At 41.3% G+C, this 15,358-nt stretch overlaps 1 protein-coding gene across 2 annotated transcripts in view; it reads left to right on the top strand.

The window, feature by feature from the left end:
• The first annotated feature begins 3,014 nt into the window (after window positions 1–3,014).
• Window positions 3,015–15,358, top strand: part of hdac7a (histone deacetylase 7a) — a 118,829-nt gene continuing 106,485 nt past the window's right edge. Inside the window, exon 1 of one of the 2 annotated variants that reach the window (XM_079802918.1) lies at window positions 3,015–3,317. In XM_079802918.1, coding sequence (XP_079659044.1) covers window positions 3,299–3,317 — 19 coding nt within the window. In that variant the 5' untranslated portion in view covers window positions 3,015–3,298. The remainder of the gene's footprint in view (window positions 3,318–15,358) is intronic. The other variant, XM_079802920.1, reaches the window with a different exon arrangement.

Genomic DNA, 15,358 nt, shown 5'->3' on the forward strand with positions numbered 1-15,358 from the left:
ATATCACACAGTGTAGCTTTAAACTTTACATTTCTTAACTTAAAAAAATTGATGTAACCGATTGTGCTATCAAATGATCCCTGTTCACACGGATCCGTGAAAACAACTAAAAACGCTGTATTATTCATGCCAGGCCAGTAGATGGCGATGTCACTTTGTAAAGAAACACTACGCACCTATAGACTGAACACGTGATATACATGTGCATGACGTCAGTGTTTTCACAGATTCACATTTTTGTTGTTTACATGGAGGCAATAACAGAATAATTTTCAAAAAAATATTCTTGTAAATTAACGGCCAAAGCGCGTAAAAAAATTATTTGTTTGAATGCATTTACATGCACGTTCTTAACCCGATTATGCTTAATAAGCCGACAATGCAGGTGGTCATGTAGACGCATTAATCCGCTTTCCTTTATTGGAGTAAGGTTATAAACATCTTAAGCATAAACTGTTCGTCACAACTAGATTTTTGCCCCATACGCCGTTTTCACCCAGCATGTAAACGCATTAAGATGATTTCTGTCAGCTTATTAAATTTCGCATGTGTGATGCGTGACAGCCCTTAAGCCACGTTTCCACCGCAGGAACTTTCCCTAGGAACTAGGGACTTTGGGGTGGTACTCTGTGTGTTTCGACCGCAGTAACCAGGGTCTAAATGAAGTTCCGGGTAAATATTTCCCCCTCCAAACGGCCCTGCTCGCGAGGTAGTACTTTTGCAAAGTTCGGGAACTTTCGGGGGTGGGACTTGGGCGCTGAACATGCTGATTGGCTGAGCTAATGCGGCATTTTTAAAAATCTTGCGAGGTTCATTCTGCGTGCAGTAAATATCAGTCTTGCTCTTTCTGTCCGATGGCGTGCGTTCGTCTCAGCAATCTCAAGGTCAATGTCCGTAATAGCTGATAATAACATATGTTGTCTTATTTTAAATCAAGCTTTACGAGCTTTCAGAATACGCTTTAGTATCAGTGCTCATCTCTTTTACGCCGCTTTTTAATTACCTCTTTAGTAAACCAATACATAATCAGCAAAAGCAGGGCTGCTTGCATCTCCTCCATACTTGTTATTATTGTTGCAGACAGTGTCACGCAAAATTGATTCCTGTCCGTTGGTGACTGAGAGGAGCAGCCGCGCGCAGTCCCACGTCTCTGGACTAATTTGCCTAATCTTCATGGTACTTTAGACCGCAGTGGAAACGCAGACAGTAGCAGGTCTGGGGGAAAAAAAGTTCCTGTAAAAAAAGTTCCTGGTACAAATTGTTCCGGGTAATTTTGGTGGAAACGGGGCTTTACTGTGAATTTAAGCGCATCCAGGCAGAGCGAGTGTTTTGCAGTAAGGGAGGAGGAAATATATCTCAAAATCAGACTCAACCCAAAAAATGATAAACGTGCTATCATCTCGTGCAGGAGTACAGTCTAGAGAAGTGCAGCATCTGTACCTGAGAGGATAATATATGAGCCGTAAGCTTCTCACTGGCATGATGCAATACTCTTCAGATTGTAATGCTTTATTTAACATCACAACTGTCATAACAAATGAAATACTCTGAGTCAGATAAGGAAATTATTGAGTTTTGACATCTCTACAGGGAAATAACCTGGTTATGGGAGTCTATTTACAGGAGTGTTGTGTTTCGAAAACTGTATTTAATACAAAATATATTAATTACGTTTCTGTCCAATCGACCCTTTTCAGCTCAACCAAAATTTTGTTAAAACAATTTCTTAATGATGCAAGTTTGTGTCATATGCGTGATTTTTTAAATTGTATTTATTTATTTATTTATTTATTTATTTGTTTGTTTATTTATTTATTTATTTATTTATTTATTTATTTATTTTTCATTTAATTTCATGTAATTTCATTTCAATTCATTATATTATTTTATTTTATGTAATTTAATTATTTTATTTCATGTCATTTCATTATTTTGTTTTGTTTTATTTCATTTCATGACATTTCATTATTTATTTAATTTAATTTCATGTTATTTCATTTCAATTAATTATGTTATTTCATTGTTTTATTTTATTTCATGTAATTTCATTGTTTTGTTTTATTTTATTTCATGACATTTCATTATTTATTGTATTGTATTGTATTTTGTTTTATTTCATGTCATTTAATTTGTTTCGTTTAGTTTCGTTTCGTTTCGTTTCGTTTCGTGTCGTGTCGTGTCGTGTCGTGTCGTGTCGTGTCGTGTCATGTCATGTCATGTCATGTCATGTCATGTCATTCCATTTCATTTCATTTCATTTCATTTCATTTCATTTCATTTCATTTCATTTCATTATTTTATTTTATTTTATTTTATTTTATTTTATTTTATTTTATTTTATTAATGATTATTTTTTTGATTTATTTCATTTAATTATTTATTTTATTTGAATTATATTATTTTGCACTTATGAATGAATTTGTGTGTGAGAGGCAGTGTATTTTAAGTCTTCTGAAGTACAATAGTGCTGAATTTAAGTCAGTATTCAGGAAATTTCCCCCTCCACAGCAGCTCTCCAGCAAAAACTGCTTACGACGCAAGTAAGAGCCCATGCTTTGCCATTAAAGAAGTCACATATGTCACAATATGAATATGAATTCAGAGTTTCAGCTGTAAATGATGTTCTTCTTTGGAAGATTATTTTATGATTCCTTTTTGATTTCATTTTAGTCCTTTTGGGGGTTTGACTTATTCCCACAAAATAAATAACAGTACACCATTTGGAAGAACATAATGGGGACAGAATTTTTATTTTATTTGAAATGTTATACTTTAATACTTTAGGTTTCAACGTCTAGATCTTCCAAGTGCAAAAACAACATTCGTTCTGTTGTTATTTCATCCCTTATTGTTGTTATTAGTACTTTCGAATAATCGGGCTGTTTCTTTTTAGCGTCTGATGTTCATTTTCCTGCTATTGTCTGGCATAGATGGCCCCGGCCTCCTTAGAGCGCGTCCCTCCCACCTCCCCTAACCCCCCAGCCCTCCCTTCAGCACCAAACACACACACTCTCTCTTTCCTCTCCTTTTCTTCCACCGCTTGCAGCTTCAGACATTTGGGGAATCCTGAAACGAGTTGTTCAAAGAGGCATTGCCAACTTAGTAAAAGTACAGTCTTAATGAACAGAGGAAACAGAAAGAGGCAGTTTCACTAAGAGCGCTGATATTCCTGCCCTCCCATGTTCACTCCTTCATGTCTTTTGTTGTGGACACTGGCTGCACTGGTTGGACACCGTGAGACACCTTCAGTGGCTTTTTGATTATGGACATAGAGACACTGTAGAGCCCTACACACTGCATGTACACTCGACTTGCTGGTAAGTGTCTGGTTTAAGATCTCTCTCTCTCTCTCTCTGTCTCTTCAGCTATCGCTTCATTTGACAGGAAGCCTCATCAAGAGCTCGCCTCAGGTCTCTAGAACTTTTCCCCCAAGTTCCGGCAAGTTTTGTGACATCTCAGTCCCGTGCAAGCCTTTTCTGTCAGGGTTTCTCAGGCTGTCTTTCTTCCCCCGCTCCCTGGAATCATTTGGAGTGCCTCGACTCGGATTACTGGCTTCCTCCTGTTGTTTGCGGGTGCAGGTTTTCTCCTCCGAGCTCTGGCTCCGCGCTCCCACGCTCTAGCGCAGAGGGGAAGGAAAGCGCTGATAAGAGTTTCGGGGAGAGTGGCTTTTGTTAGCTGCCTCGATGTGTGTGTGTGTGTGTGCGTGCGTCTTGTAAGGAGGGGAACTTTTAGTGGTGTGCGAGCCGTTTTCTTCACTTGTTTTGTTGTTTTTGGAGGTAACTTCTCTTTTTATGGGTGGAGGGGTGCGAAAATTGGAAACAGACCCACCCAGAGCCTAAATGAGTCAGACGGCATATGTGCATCTGTGTCAGTCTAGGACAAATACAAATCCCACGACTTAGAAAACGGAAACCGAGAGATGTTAGACTAGGGAATTCTCTGGAGATTTTAAATGGCTCGGATATGATGGCATGATGTTTGTAATATTGTGGGTTCGGGAAGAGGAAAGAGGGAAAAAAGTGATGGGAAAGGATGGTGCGTGGGTGGGTGGGAGGAATAAGATTAGATGTCTGCTGCCTTCTACACTCTAAGGTTCTTCTGGTTCCTTAGTTTCTTCTGTAGGATCTTCGGATGAAAGTATTGGTTTTTGGTTTCTTTGGAGTCATAGTCGAACTTTTAAAATGTCTTCAATGCCATCAGGCTGTTTAACCAGGTTTTACCTACTAAACTGGAATGACATGATGTGAAGACCAAGCATTGGACCGATACTCAGAATTTGTCCTCTGCATTCAATCAATTCAAGTTAGTGCACACACATTAAGCGAAGTTCCTACACGTAATTTAGGGAGGAGCAAGCCCATCTAATCTTCCAATTTAAGCCAGCAGCCAGAGTATATAAACAGCTGCTTACCTCTCCTCAGTCTCCGCTGTTCCAGCATCATACCACCTCCCCAAACTCCACCTTCATCTTAGGTACCTTGCCCTACATAATCATATCCCATATTTAGTCACTGTAGGGGTATATGAGAGCTTGAGTTTAAGCTGCTACATCAAGCCCCTCATCAGTGGACGGCAAGCCAAATAAGTTTAACCTAATTAATTATATTATTATATGGGCAAATTAACTCGTTAAAGGGTTAGTTCACCCAAAAATGTAAATTCTGTCATTAATTACTCACCCCCACATTGTTCCAAACCCGTAAGACCTTTGTTCATCTTTGAAGCATGAATTAAGATATTTAAGAGCTTTTTGACCCCCCCTTAGACTGCAATAATATTACCACTTTCAAGGCCCAGAAAGGTAGTAAAGAGATCATTAAAATAGTCCATGTGTAACCGGTCCTACTCGACCCGCTCCGAGCGGGATTCAAACGGTTGTCTCCGGCATGGGAGGCAGGAGCTCTAACAAGTAGGCTAAAGACCACAGCCGCAAGCGTCAGTCTCTAGAGCGTCTCTTGAGATCTGGGGAGTGCGGTTTACTCGCACAGCAAATACTAGCTGGCCTCCGTTACACTCACCCCCCTAACCCTCACTCCCATCCGGGTCACGGCACCAATTTAACAGGTGTTACTCGAGGCGCTCCGAGCAGGAATCGAACCGTGGTCTCCGGCGTGGGAGCTCTGACAAGGAGGCTAAAGTCAAGCGTCAGTCGCAAGAGCGCCTCTTGAGATCAGAGGAGTGCGGTTTACTCGCACAGCAACTACTAGCTGGCCTCCATTACATTCACCCCCCTAACCCTCACTCCCATCCGGGTCACGGCACCAATGTAACCGGTCTTACTCGAGCCGCTCCGAGCAGGAATCGAACCGTGGTCTCCGGCGTGGGAGCTCTAACAAGGAGGCTAAAGACAAGCGTCAGTCGCTAGAATGCCTCTTGAGATCTGGGGAGTGAGGTTTACTCGCACAGCAACTACTAGCTGGCCTCCGTTACACTCATCCCCCTAACCCTCACTCCCATCCGGGACATGGCACCAATGTAACCGGTCTTACTCGAGCCGCTCCGAGCAGGAATCGAACCGTGGTCTCCGGCGTGGGAGCTCTAACAAGGAGGCTAAAGACAAGCGTCAGTCGCTAGAATGCCTCTTGAGATCTGGGGAGTGAGGTTTACTCGCACAGCAACTACTAGCTGGCCTCCGTTACACTCATCCCCCTAACCCTCACTCCCATCCGGGACATGGCACCAATGTAATCAGTCTTACTCGAGCTGCTCTGAGCAGGAATCGAACCATGGTCTCCGGCGTGGGAGCTCTAACAAGGAGGCTAAAGACAAGCGTCAGTCGCTAGAGCTCTTGAGATCAGGGGAGTGCGGTTTACACACACAGCTCTTACTAGCTGGCCTCCGTTACGCATGTGACTACAGTGGTTCAACCTTAATGTTATGAAGCAACAAGACTAGTTTTTGTGTGCAAAAAACAAAACAAAATAAACAACTTTATTCAGCAATTTTTTCTGGCGCTGTTCACATGAGCTCCACGACGCATGCGTGTGATGCTAACACAGGAGCCGGCCAATAGTGAGCCGGTGTTCCGGGGTAGAACCCGGAAGTGCTGCAGTGAGTCTGTGTTTACAATGTGAACAGCGTCTGAGACTGGCACGGAAGAGAAGGAATTGTTGAATAAAGTTGTGATTTTTGTTTGTTTTTGCACACAAAAAGTATTTCTGTTGCTTCATAAAATGAAGGCTGAACCACTGTAGTCACATGGACGGTTTTAACGATCTCTTTCCTACCTTTCTGGGCCTTGAAACTGTTCAGTCAATTTCTGTCTATGGAGGAGTCAGAGAGCTCTCGGATTTCATCAAAAATTTGTGTTCCGAATACACGAACAAAGGTCTTACATGTTTGGAACGACATGGGAGTGAGTAATTAATGACCGAAATTTTATTTTTGGGTGAACTAACCCTGTGAACACACACACAGCAAACCATGGATACTCACACCGGGAGCAGTGGGCAGACATTTTTGCTGTGGCGTCTGGGGAGCGATTGGGGGTTTGGTGCCTTGCTCAAGGGCACCTCAGCCATTTCCTGCCGGTATTGAGAATCGAACCCGCAACATTCAGGTTACCAGTCTGACTCTCTAGGCCACGACTGAGTGATTGAAAAGTCAAAATTTGCCATGCTAGTTTTTCCTTGTCATGGACTTCGTAACAAGAAGTATCTTCAGTGAAACTAAAAGATGGCTTCATTGAGAGTCGTCTCGAGGATTTGATAGTTTTGTGGACATGGCAAGGCTAATGTTGGAGACTTGAGAGGAAATGCCCTCTTCTCACATCCATGAGGAAGTGGCCTTGTGGCCAGCCTTGTGATGCATTAATCCCACAGACTGATGTCGATGTCGGTTTCCCCAAAATCTCATGGCTGCTCACTTTAGTCTGTGTGATATGCCCATTTTAACTTTGAAATTGGGAAGTAAACATGTAATATGTTGAGGTCTTTAGTTTTTAACTTTTAAAGAGAGAAGCTTTGGTTATGCATGCTGCCCATTTTCTGCTGAAGTAGTCAATGAATTGCATGTCATAAGCCGGACGCGTCCATGAAGCCCAAGTACTTTACACTATTGCGAGATACCTGGCAGCTTTTGAACTAATATAAAACTCAAGTCAGATTTGCTCTTTGTCCGGTCTGTTTTTTTAGAGCATTCAAGCATCTCTGGAGAGGCGTGAGACTCACAGTTCTGAGGGGTATTCATTTACACAGGGATTTAAAACCTTCTTCCTCTCATTATCCGCTCTCTGCTGCACCCCTGTCTCTCAGGAGCGCCTGTGCTGTTAGTGATAAGACTGAGTAGCGGTAGCCTTTCCTGTCCTGAGCAGGAAGAGTCACTCTCTGTTCAGCCACTGACTTGTTCTGTATCCATCCTATGATCCACTGGGAATATCACTGTACTGTTGAGGGCTGCCCTCGGATCATACAGCTGTTGGCAACTATATTCTGAACTGCCAGTCCATCTGGGCCGCCACATGCTGCAAACTGATATCACCCTTGTTATTGAGCCATCAAAGATACATTCAGCTTACACGGGTAGCTTTTGGAAACTGTAAAGTGGCTGCAAACTATTTATTTTGGAATTCCTTCCATAAAATGTCCCCACTTCCTGACAGATAATGCATGGAATAACCGCATTCTGTAAACCAAACAGCAAAAAAAGAATCTGACACACATGTTAGCCAATCAGAAAACTTGAGTTTGGGGTGGGACAACCTGTTTGTGCAAAACATAATAAACAATGATGTTTTTAAGGTATTCTGGGTGGCTTTTAAGTTGTTGCTATGTGGTTGCTAAGGTGTTCAGGATGGTTTCTAGTGTGTAGCTAAGTGGTTGTCAGGGTGTTATGAGGTTGCAAGGCATTCTGGGTTGTCTGTTGCTTAGGGGTTATCAGGACATTACTATGTGGTTGTCAGGGTGTTAAGATGAGGTTGCTAGGCGTTATGGGTTGTTATGGCATTTCTGAGTGATGCTAGGGTATTGCTAAATAATTACTAGGCTTTTCAAGCTGCCTGCTAGGTGCTCTGTTTGGATACTAAGGTGTTGCTAAGTGGTTCCTAGGGTATTCTGGGTGGTTACTATGTTATTACCAAATGGTTGATAGGGTGTTCAGGGTGGTTGCTAAGGCATTGCTAAGCAGTTGCTAGGGTATTCTAAGTGGTTGTTAGGATGTCAATAAGTAGTTGCTAGGGTGTTAAGTCATTGCTAGGGGTTCTGGGTGGTTGCTAGGGTGTTGCTAAGCAGTTGGTAACTGGTTGTTTGGCTGTTTTAGACATTTGTTAAAGCGTTCTTGCTAGGATGTTCTGGGTGGTTGAACAGTGTTTATGGGTGGTTGTTAGGGCATTAATAACTGGTTGCTAGGGTGTTATGGGTGTGTGCCATGTGTTCTGGGTGGATGCTACAGTGTTGTTAAGTGGTTGCTAGTGTGTTAAGTGGTTGCTAAGTTATTGCTAACTGGCTGCTAGGCAGTTCTAGATGCTTGCTATGTGTTCTGGGTGGATGCTTGGGCATTGGCAATTGGTTGATAGGGTGTTTTGAGGGGATTCTAGGGTTGTTTGCTAAGTGGTTGCTAGGGTATCTAGATGGGTTTTGCTATGTTTTTTTTCTAGTGTGTTCTTAAGTGGTTATTAGGGTGTTCAAGGTGTTTTCTAGGGTGTTGTTAAGTGGTTATTAAATGGTTATTGGTGGTTTCTAGGGTGTTGCCAAGTGGTTGCTAGGCGGTCTAGGTGGGTTTTGCTAAGTTGTTTCTTGTGTGTTCTTAAGTGGTCACTAGGGTGTTCATGGTGTTTTCTAGGGTGTTGTTAAGTGGTTATTAAATGGTTCTTGGTGGTTTCTAGGGTGTTGCCAAGTGGTTGCTAGGCGGTCTAGGTGGGTTTTGCTAAGTTGTTTCTCGTGTGTTCTTAAGTAGTTACTAGGGTGTTCAAGGTGTTTTCTAGGGTGTTGTTAAGTGGTTATTAAATGGTTATTGGTGGTTTCTAGGGTGTTGCCAAGTGGTTGCTAGGGGGTCTAGGTGGGTTTGCTAAGTTGTTTCTGGTGTGTTCTTAAGTGGTCACTAGGGTGTTCATGGTGTTTTATAGGGTGTTGTTAAGTGGTTATTAAATGGTTATTGGTGGTTTCTAGGGTGTTGCCAAGTGGATGCTAGGGGGTCTAGGTGGGTTTGCTAAGTTGTTTCTAGTGTGTTCTTAAATGGTCACTAGGGTGTTCATTGTGTTTTCTAGGGTGTTGTTAAATGGTTGTTAGGGTGTTCTTGGTGTTTTCTAGGGTATTGCTAAGTGGTTGCTGGGGTGGTGGTTGCTAGGGTGGTCTGGGTAGTCGCTTAGTGGCCCAAATCAAGGGTGTTGTCTAGGCCTAAGTCTAGGGTGTTGCTAAGTGGTTGCTAGGGGGTTTAAGTGGTTGTTGCTAAGTTGTTTCTAGCGTATTCTTAAATGGATACTAGGGCATTGCTTTTCTAGTGGTTGCTAGGGTGGTCTGGGTAGTTGCTTAATGGCCCATGTCAAAAAGGCAATAAAAAAGAAATCTGACTGCTTAAAAACTCCTAAGAGCAAAGGGTCTAGAGATGCTTGCCTTGCAAGAGCACTAATTAATCTGGTCAACCCTGGAAATGGGTGACAGGAAATCTGATCTCCAAGCAGCACTCAGCAACATGTTCTCCCAGAGGCCTGCGGTCAAGAGGGGTGAGGGGGTCGCCCGACTGCACATCCCTTCAGACAAAGATTGATCTTTAAACCTCTCCATTCCCAGACACGCCACATGTCCACACCATCAGAGTTAACAGCCCAGAAGATCCTGTCCGCATGACTTTAAAAACAAATATTTGAAGTGTCTTGAAGTGGAGGGATACTATTTTCTTGCAACGTCGGGTAGGGTTTTATTTCATGAAGCCATTTATATGGAATGTAAAGGCATCAGTAGGTGGCACAGAAACGTTTCTACCCTTTTTTTCATCAGCTGTAATCACTTACACAAGCTGCTTGAGACGTGGAACAATATCTTCCATGCATGGCATGATAGTGCAGCTCCATACTGAGCAGGATATGAGAAAACTATTTTTGTCCTCAACAATTTTGGGATTATACACACGAGTACTTTGTTTATAGAGTCGTAGCGAAGGTTCCTCTCAGATGTGGTCATGTGTTTGATGCCCTCCTCTGGTGACTTCAGTGTACTGAATAAATAGGAAATGTCTGTAATAAGTGGATGGAAAAGCCTCTTGCCTGTGTTATGCTTTCAAACCACAAAATGAGACACTCAGTTTACATGAAGTACTCGATGTGGTGGTTTGCCTTCGATCAGTTTCCTGTTGAGCCTTAGGTGTTTGTTTCCATCTTTATCTTTCAGGATATATTGTCACCACAGAAAGTACATGCTGAGTAATTATGTGTGTTATGAATGTCGTTATACGCAGTGACACAGTGACCTTTTGTGATGCAGTTTTATTCTTTATATCATGTGCACATGGTGGACATTGTATATCGATTTATTTATTTCTACAGATTTCCCAAGATATCAAAACAAAGGTCAATATGAATATGATTTCTTGTAAGATTCTTCCAACACCAAATAAAAAAACTGTACTTACTTAGAGTTTTATAGGCTACTTGACATATTCAGGATATTTTGGAGGAGAATCGATGTGTTACCTAGATCCCAGAAGCAATTCAATTTCTCATAAGTCCAGTAAACATCAGTTGTCAACATCATCTCGCTCTCGATCTCTCAATTAGAGGAGGTTATTGTGTTTTGCGCTTCCTTATCAGTCACTAAACAAATGTCTATTAAAGTTGGGGAAAACCTGCTAATGGCAAACATTTCCTGGAAAAACACACATAGGAATGGCCAGTTATTAATAAAGTATTTCCAGTGAAGTCCTCACTGTAGCTGAACATGCTGTGAAATCATAACAAATCGGGCTTTTGTTGCATAAACACTCTTGTAACTTTCAAGCTGTAAGCTTGTCAGTTTTCCATGTGTAAAAATACATCAGAATTATCATTTAAAATGACCTTTTGTTGAACAGAACTGTGAGAATTTGTGCATTAGGGTCACTGGCTGCAAACATAAAGGAAGTGAACGAAGTGAATGATTTAGGTTTGGTATTAAAACTGAAACGGACCTCTACTTGCCTCACACCATGCATCTCTTTTTTTTAGTTCACACTCCACAGGTAGTATTTTTTTTCCTGACCTGTCCATGCTTTTAGCTGTTATTCTTCTTCATTCATCTCTGTATTGGAGGGCTGTCTTTCTGCATTTCCTGGATGTGAGTCAGTTACTCACACACACTTCGAGGGACTTCGTCCCCGCGCTGCTGTGTATCATCACTGTCTCGCACAAGAGAGCTACTGAAACTGACGTGTAAAGCCATCGAGAATTCCATTGTGTCACTATCTGGATCCTGTTTTCCACGTTGGTCGATTTGCACATCTCGTCTTCATCCTCATGCGCAAAGACATCATAAAAGTATTTTTAAGTTGGACAAACATTAAGTCCCTGAAAGTCCCTGACACACTTTTACAAACATTTTTCCACATGCCTGGTTTTAAATGGCTGTAGCCACATATGGGTCGATGACATGACGTGCATGTTTTTGAGTCCAAGTGCATTTTTTTCCTTTTAAAATAATTTGATAAATTCATGACATACAGTATATCACTTTATTCTATGAAACCTATTTAGTTTGAATGCATTTGTAGTACATTTAAGTACATATTATTTTAGGTTTTGTTTTCTTAACTGAAACTGGGCTGGGATTTTTGTATTTCCCAGCATGCTTTGCCCATGGCACTCGAAAGGGAGAGTAAATGCTAAAATTAGGTGTTCTATATTGTGCAAGATTAAGGGAAAGGGAGACTTAGTAGTGATTCATGTTTTGTTATGCTAATTTTGAAGAGTTTCTGTTAAAGGATTAGTTCACTTTCCTGATATTTTACTCACCCCCATCTCATCCAAGATGTTCATGTCTTTCTTTCTTCGGTTTAAAAGAAATTACGTTTTTTGAGGAAACATTTCAGGATTTTTCTCCACATAATGGACTTCAATGGCAACCAACGGGTTGAAGGTCCAAATCAATGCAGTTTTAAAGGAAGGGCTTCAAAGGCTCTGCACGATCCCAGTTGAGGAATACAGTCTTATCTAGACCAACCATTGGTCATTTTCTTTAAAAAAAATAAACATTTATATACCTTTTAACCTCAAATGCGCGACTTTGATATTCTGCTTTTGCATGGCGTATGTACGGTGGCCCAGTAGTGCACAACACAACGAAATTTAAAAAGCATACATAAGTTCACAACACAACAAAATAAATCCACAACACAACAAAAAAGCCACAACACAACGAAATAAAGCCACAACACAACAAAATAAAGCCACAACACAACGAAATAAAGCCACAACACAAAGGAATCAAGCCACAACAGAACAGAAACAAGCCACAACACAACTAAAACAAGCCACAACAATGAAATGTGGCTTTTTCATTGTGTTGTGGCTTTTTCATTGTGTTGTGGCTTGATTCCTTTGTGTTGTGGCTTTTTCGTTGTGTTGTGGCTTGATTTCGTTGTGTTGTGGCTTGTTTCTGTTTTGTTGTGGCTTGATTCCTTTGTGTTGTGGCTTTTTCGCTGTGTTGTGCCTTGTTTTAGTTGTGTTGTGGCTTGATTCCTTTGTGTTGTGGCTTTTTCGTTGTGTTGTGGCTTGTTTTGGTTGTGTTGTGGCTTGATTCTGTTTTGTTGTGGCTTGATTCCTTTGTGTTGTGGCTTTTTCGTTGTGTTGTGGCTTGTTTTGGTTGTGTTGTGGCTTAATTTTGTTGTGTTGTGGCTTGTTTCCTTTGTGTCGTGGCTTTTTCATTGTGCTGTGGCTTGATTTGGTTGTGTTGTGGCTTAATTTCATTGTGTTGTGGCTTGTTTTAGTTGTGTTGTGGCTTGTTTCCATTGTGTTGTGGCTTTTTCATTGTGTTGTGGCTTAATTGCGTTGTGTTGTGGCTTTTCTATTTATATTGCGTTGTGTTGTGCACTACTGGGCCACCGTACGCATGACATCATCACGTCAGAAAGGTCGCGTCTGTGACGTACTGGAAGTACCGAGTGTTAAAAAGAACGTGCAAAGACTAAATCAAACGCCCTTTACAAAAATAAAGGTACAATGTCGGAAGATTTTAAAGTTAGAGGAGAACATGCGATGGAGTTTTTCGGCACTGGGTCGGTACTTCCACCTACGTCACGGCCGTGACCTTTCCGACATGATGACGTCATACGTCGTGAACAAGCACAACACAGAAGTTGCGCATTTGATACTTAAATTTTGAGTTTCTTACCTTAAAAAAAATTAGCATTCAACTTTTTGGAGTTCTCACAACTTATTAGGATTCACAGTGAAGCAAGAACTCAAAATAATAAAGTTAAATAACTAAATCCTTTATGTTAATTGCTATCTAAATGTGTGCGTTAGCTGACTCAGTACTTCAATTAACATGCATGAGTACTACAAATTCAAAACTCGATAGTTCTGCTTACTTAAAATTGGGATCATCATAACTAAAAAAAAAATGATTTAACATATTACCTCAAATTTTTTGAGTTAGCCCAACTTATTCAGGTCTTTTAGTGCGGTACTGCCTTAAATAGCACTTCGTCCTCAATAGCATGAGGTTTTGGCCAAATGACAGGAAACTGAGCGTCCACACAGAAGGCACAGACCTATTATATAGCCAAATATAGCCTATTTATACAAAAGCTAAGTATATCACTGATATACTTATGATAAATGATACTAAAATAAGAAGCTCTGGTACCTGGCTCAAACCATAATGTAAGGGGTGACCTTTCACTGATCTATTGTTTGGCTTGACTAATGATTTCAAGCTCTGTCTTTCAGTGCATCGGCTACCGGGTGTTTTTCCTGGGTGTGACAGATTTCAGTAGTGAAATGCAGCAGGGACGACTTCACAGCATAACCACTGAAAGGAACCGCTGAGCGTTAGCGAGAGAGGACGAAAAAGAGCGAAGACGAGTAGAGACACAGCCCGGGTTTATTTTTAGCACTCCTTTCCACCTCTTCCACCCACCTTTTCAGGATTGTTGTTGTTGAAAAAGGTGGGCCCTCTGTCGAATGTTGTCAGTGGCGGTACAGCGCGTCCACCCCAAAGCTCGCTGGGAATTACCCAGTGGCGGTTTGAGCTCTTTCGCCGTCCATATCGCGGTGCTAACTGAAATCTCACTACAGTTTCCACTCAGGAAAGTCTGTGCCTCATAAAGCCATGTGAATGCGTTTATGGTGGCAATTCTTTCCGTCATACTTGCTTTAATTTGGCCAGTTTTATTAGGGCAAAAAGTGAATTATACCTGTGTCGTCGTTCATATTCCAATGATTTATTGACTCATTTTGCTGCAAATCCAGTCACTTCTTGAGAGAATCTCTGTCATTTCCCTGAAATTAGTCTCTTTGTGGAGTTCCTTATTCTAACCTAAAGGTTCCCATATTTATATCAGTCTCAAAGCTTTCTGTAAATCTGTCTAGTGATGATTTTAGGGAATTAAAGAAGCTGTAACTCTCAAAGAAAGATGTAATACTTCGTTACTTCCTCAAAGCACATCTGGCAGTTAAAGAAATGTCCCGGGTTCAATACAAGTCAAGTGCAACAAGTGGTATTAATCTCTCTAAAGTTTAAAGTGTGTGTTTTTTAACATTCATTTTGGTTCATTGGTCCAATATCCCATAGACCTTTATTTTAATTGCAGTACTTTAAAAACGCTTTTGTTTTAATTTACGAACTGAGGGAAAAGGTGGTGCAATCGTTCCCTTAAAGAGCTATTTCACCCTGATTTAACCCATAAAAGTGGGTTCAGTGATGTTAAATCTTTTTATAATATAATACATAATATTAAAAATATAATATTCTTGGTAATAAAAGCAGTTCATTTAGAACAATTATTGGGTTAGCATTTTACGGAGCCCCTAGAAGGATAACAACAATAATCAAAGCAGCATATTAGAATGATTTCCTCATTTCTGGTTCTCAAACTTTTGACCGCCTTACACATGTGGGCCTATGTGAGGTGGGACTGTTGGAGTGTGTTTTCTTGAAAAGCCCCTCGCCCGTCCCCATGTCTTGTTCCATGCTGTAATTGAGTTGAGCTGGTGTGCTGGGGGTCTCTGATGTAGGTGATCGTCACATATGAAGCGGTAACTGAACTCTCAGCACTGCACCGGTGCGCTTTGAGCTGCCCACACTTACCCACATAGCCAAAAACACTGGAAAGAGAGCGTGGAAACACTTCATCTGTCGCTCTTCTCACCTCATCTTCCTGCTGTATTTTTATGCATAATTGTTTACGTTAAAAGAGAGCGAGAGAGTGAGAGAGACTGTTGGCCATCATT

The sequence above is a fragment of the Gobio gobio genome, assembly GCF_949357685.1.
Source record: "Gobio gobio genome assembly, chromosome: 21".
NCBI lineage: Eukaryota > Metazoa > Chordata > Actinopteri > Cypriniformes > Gobionidae > Gobio > Gobio gobio.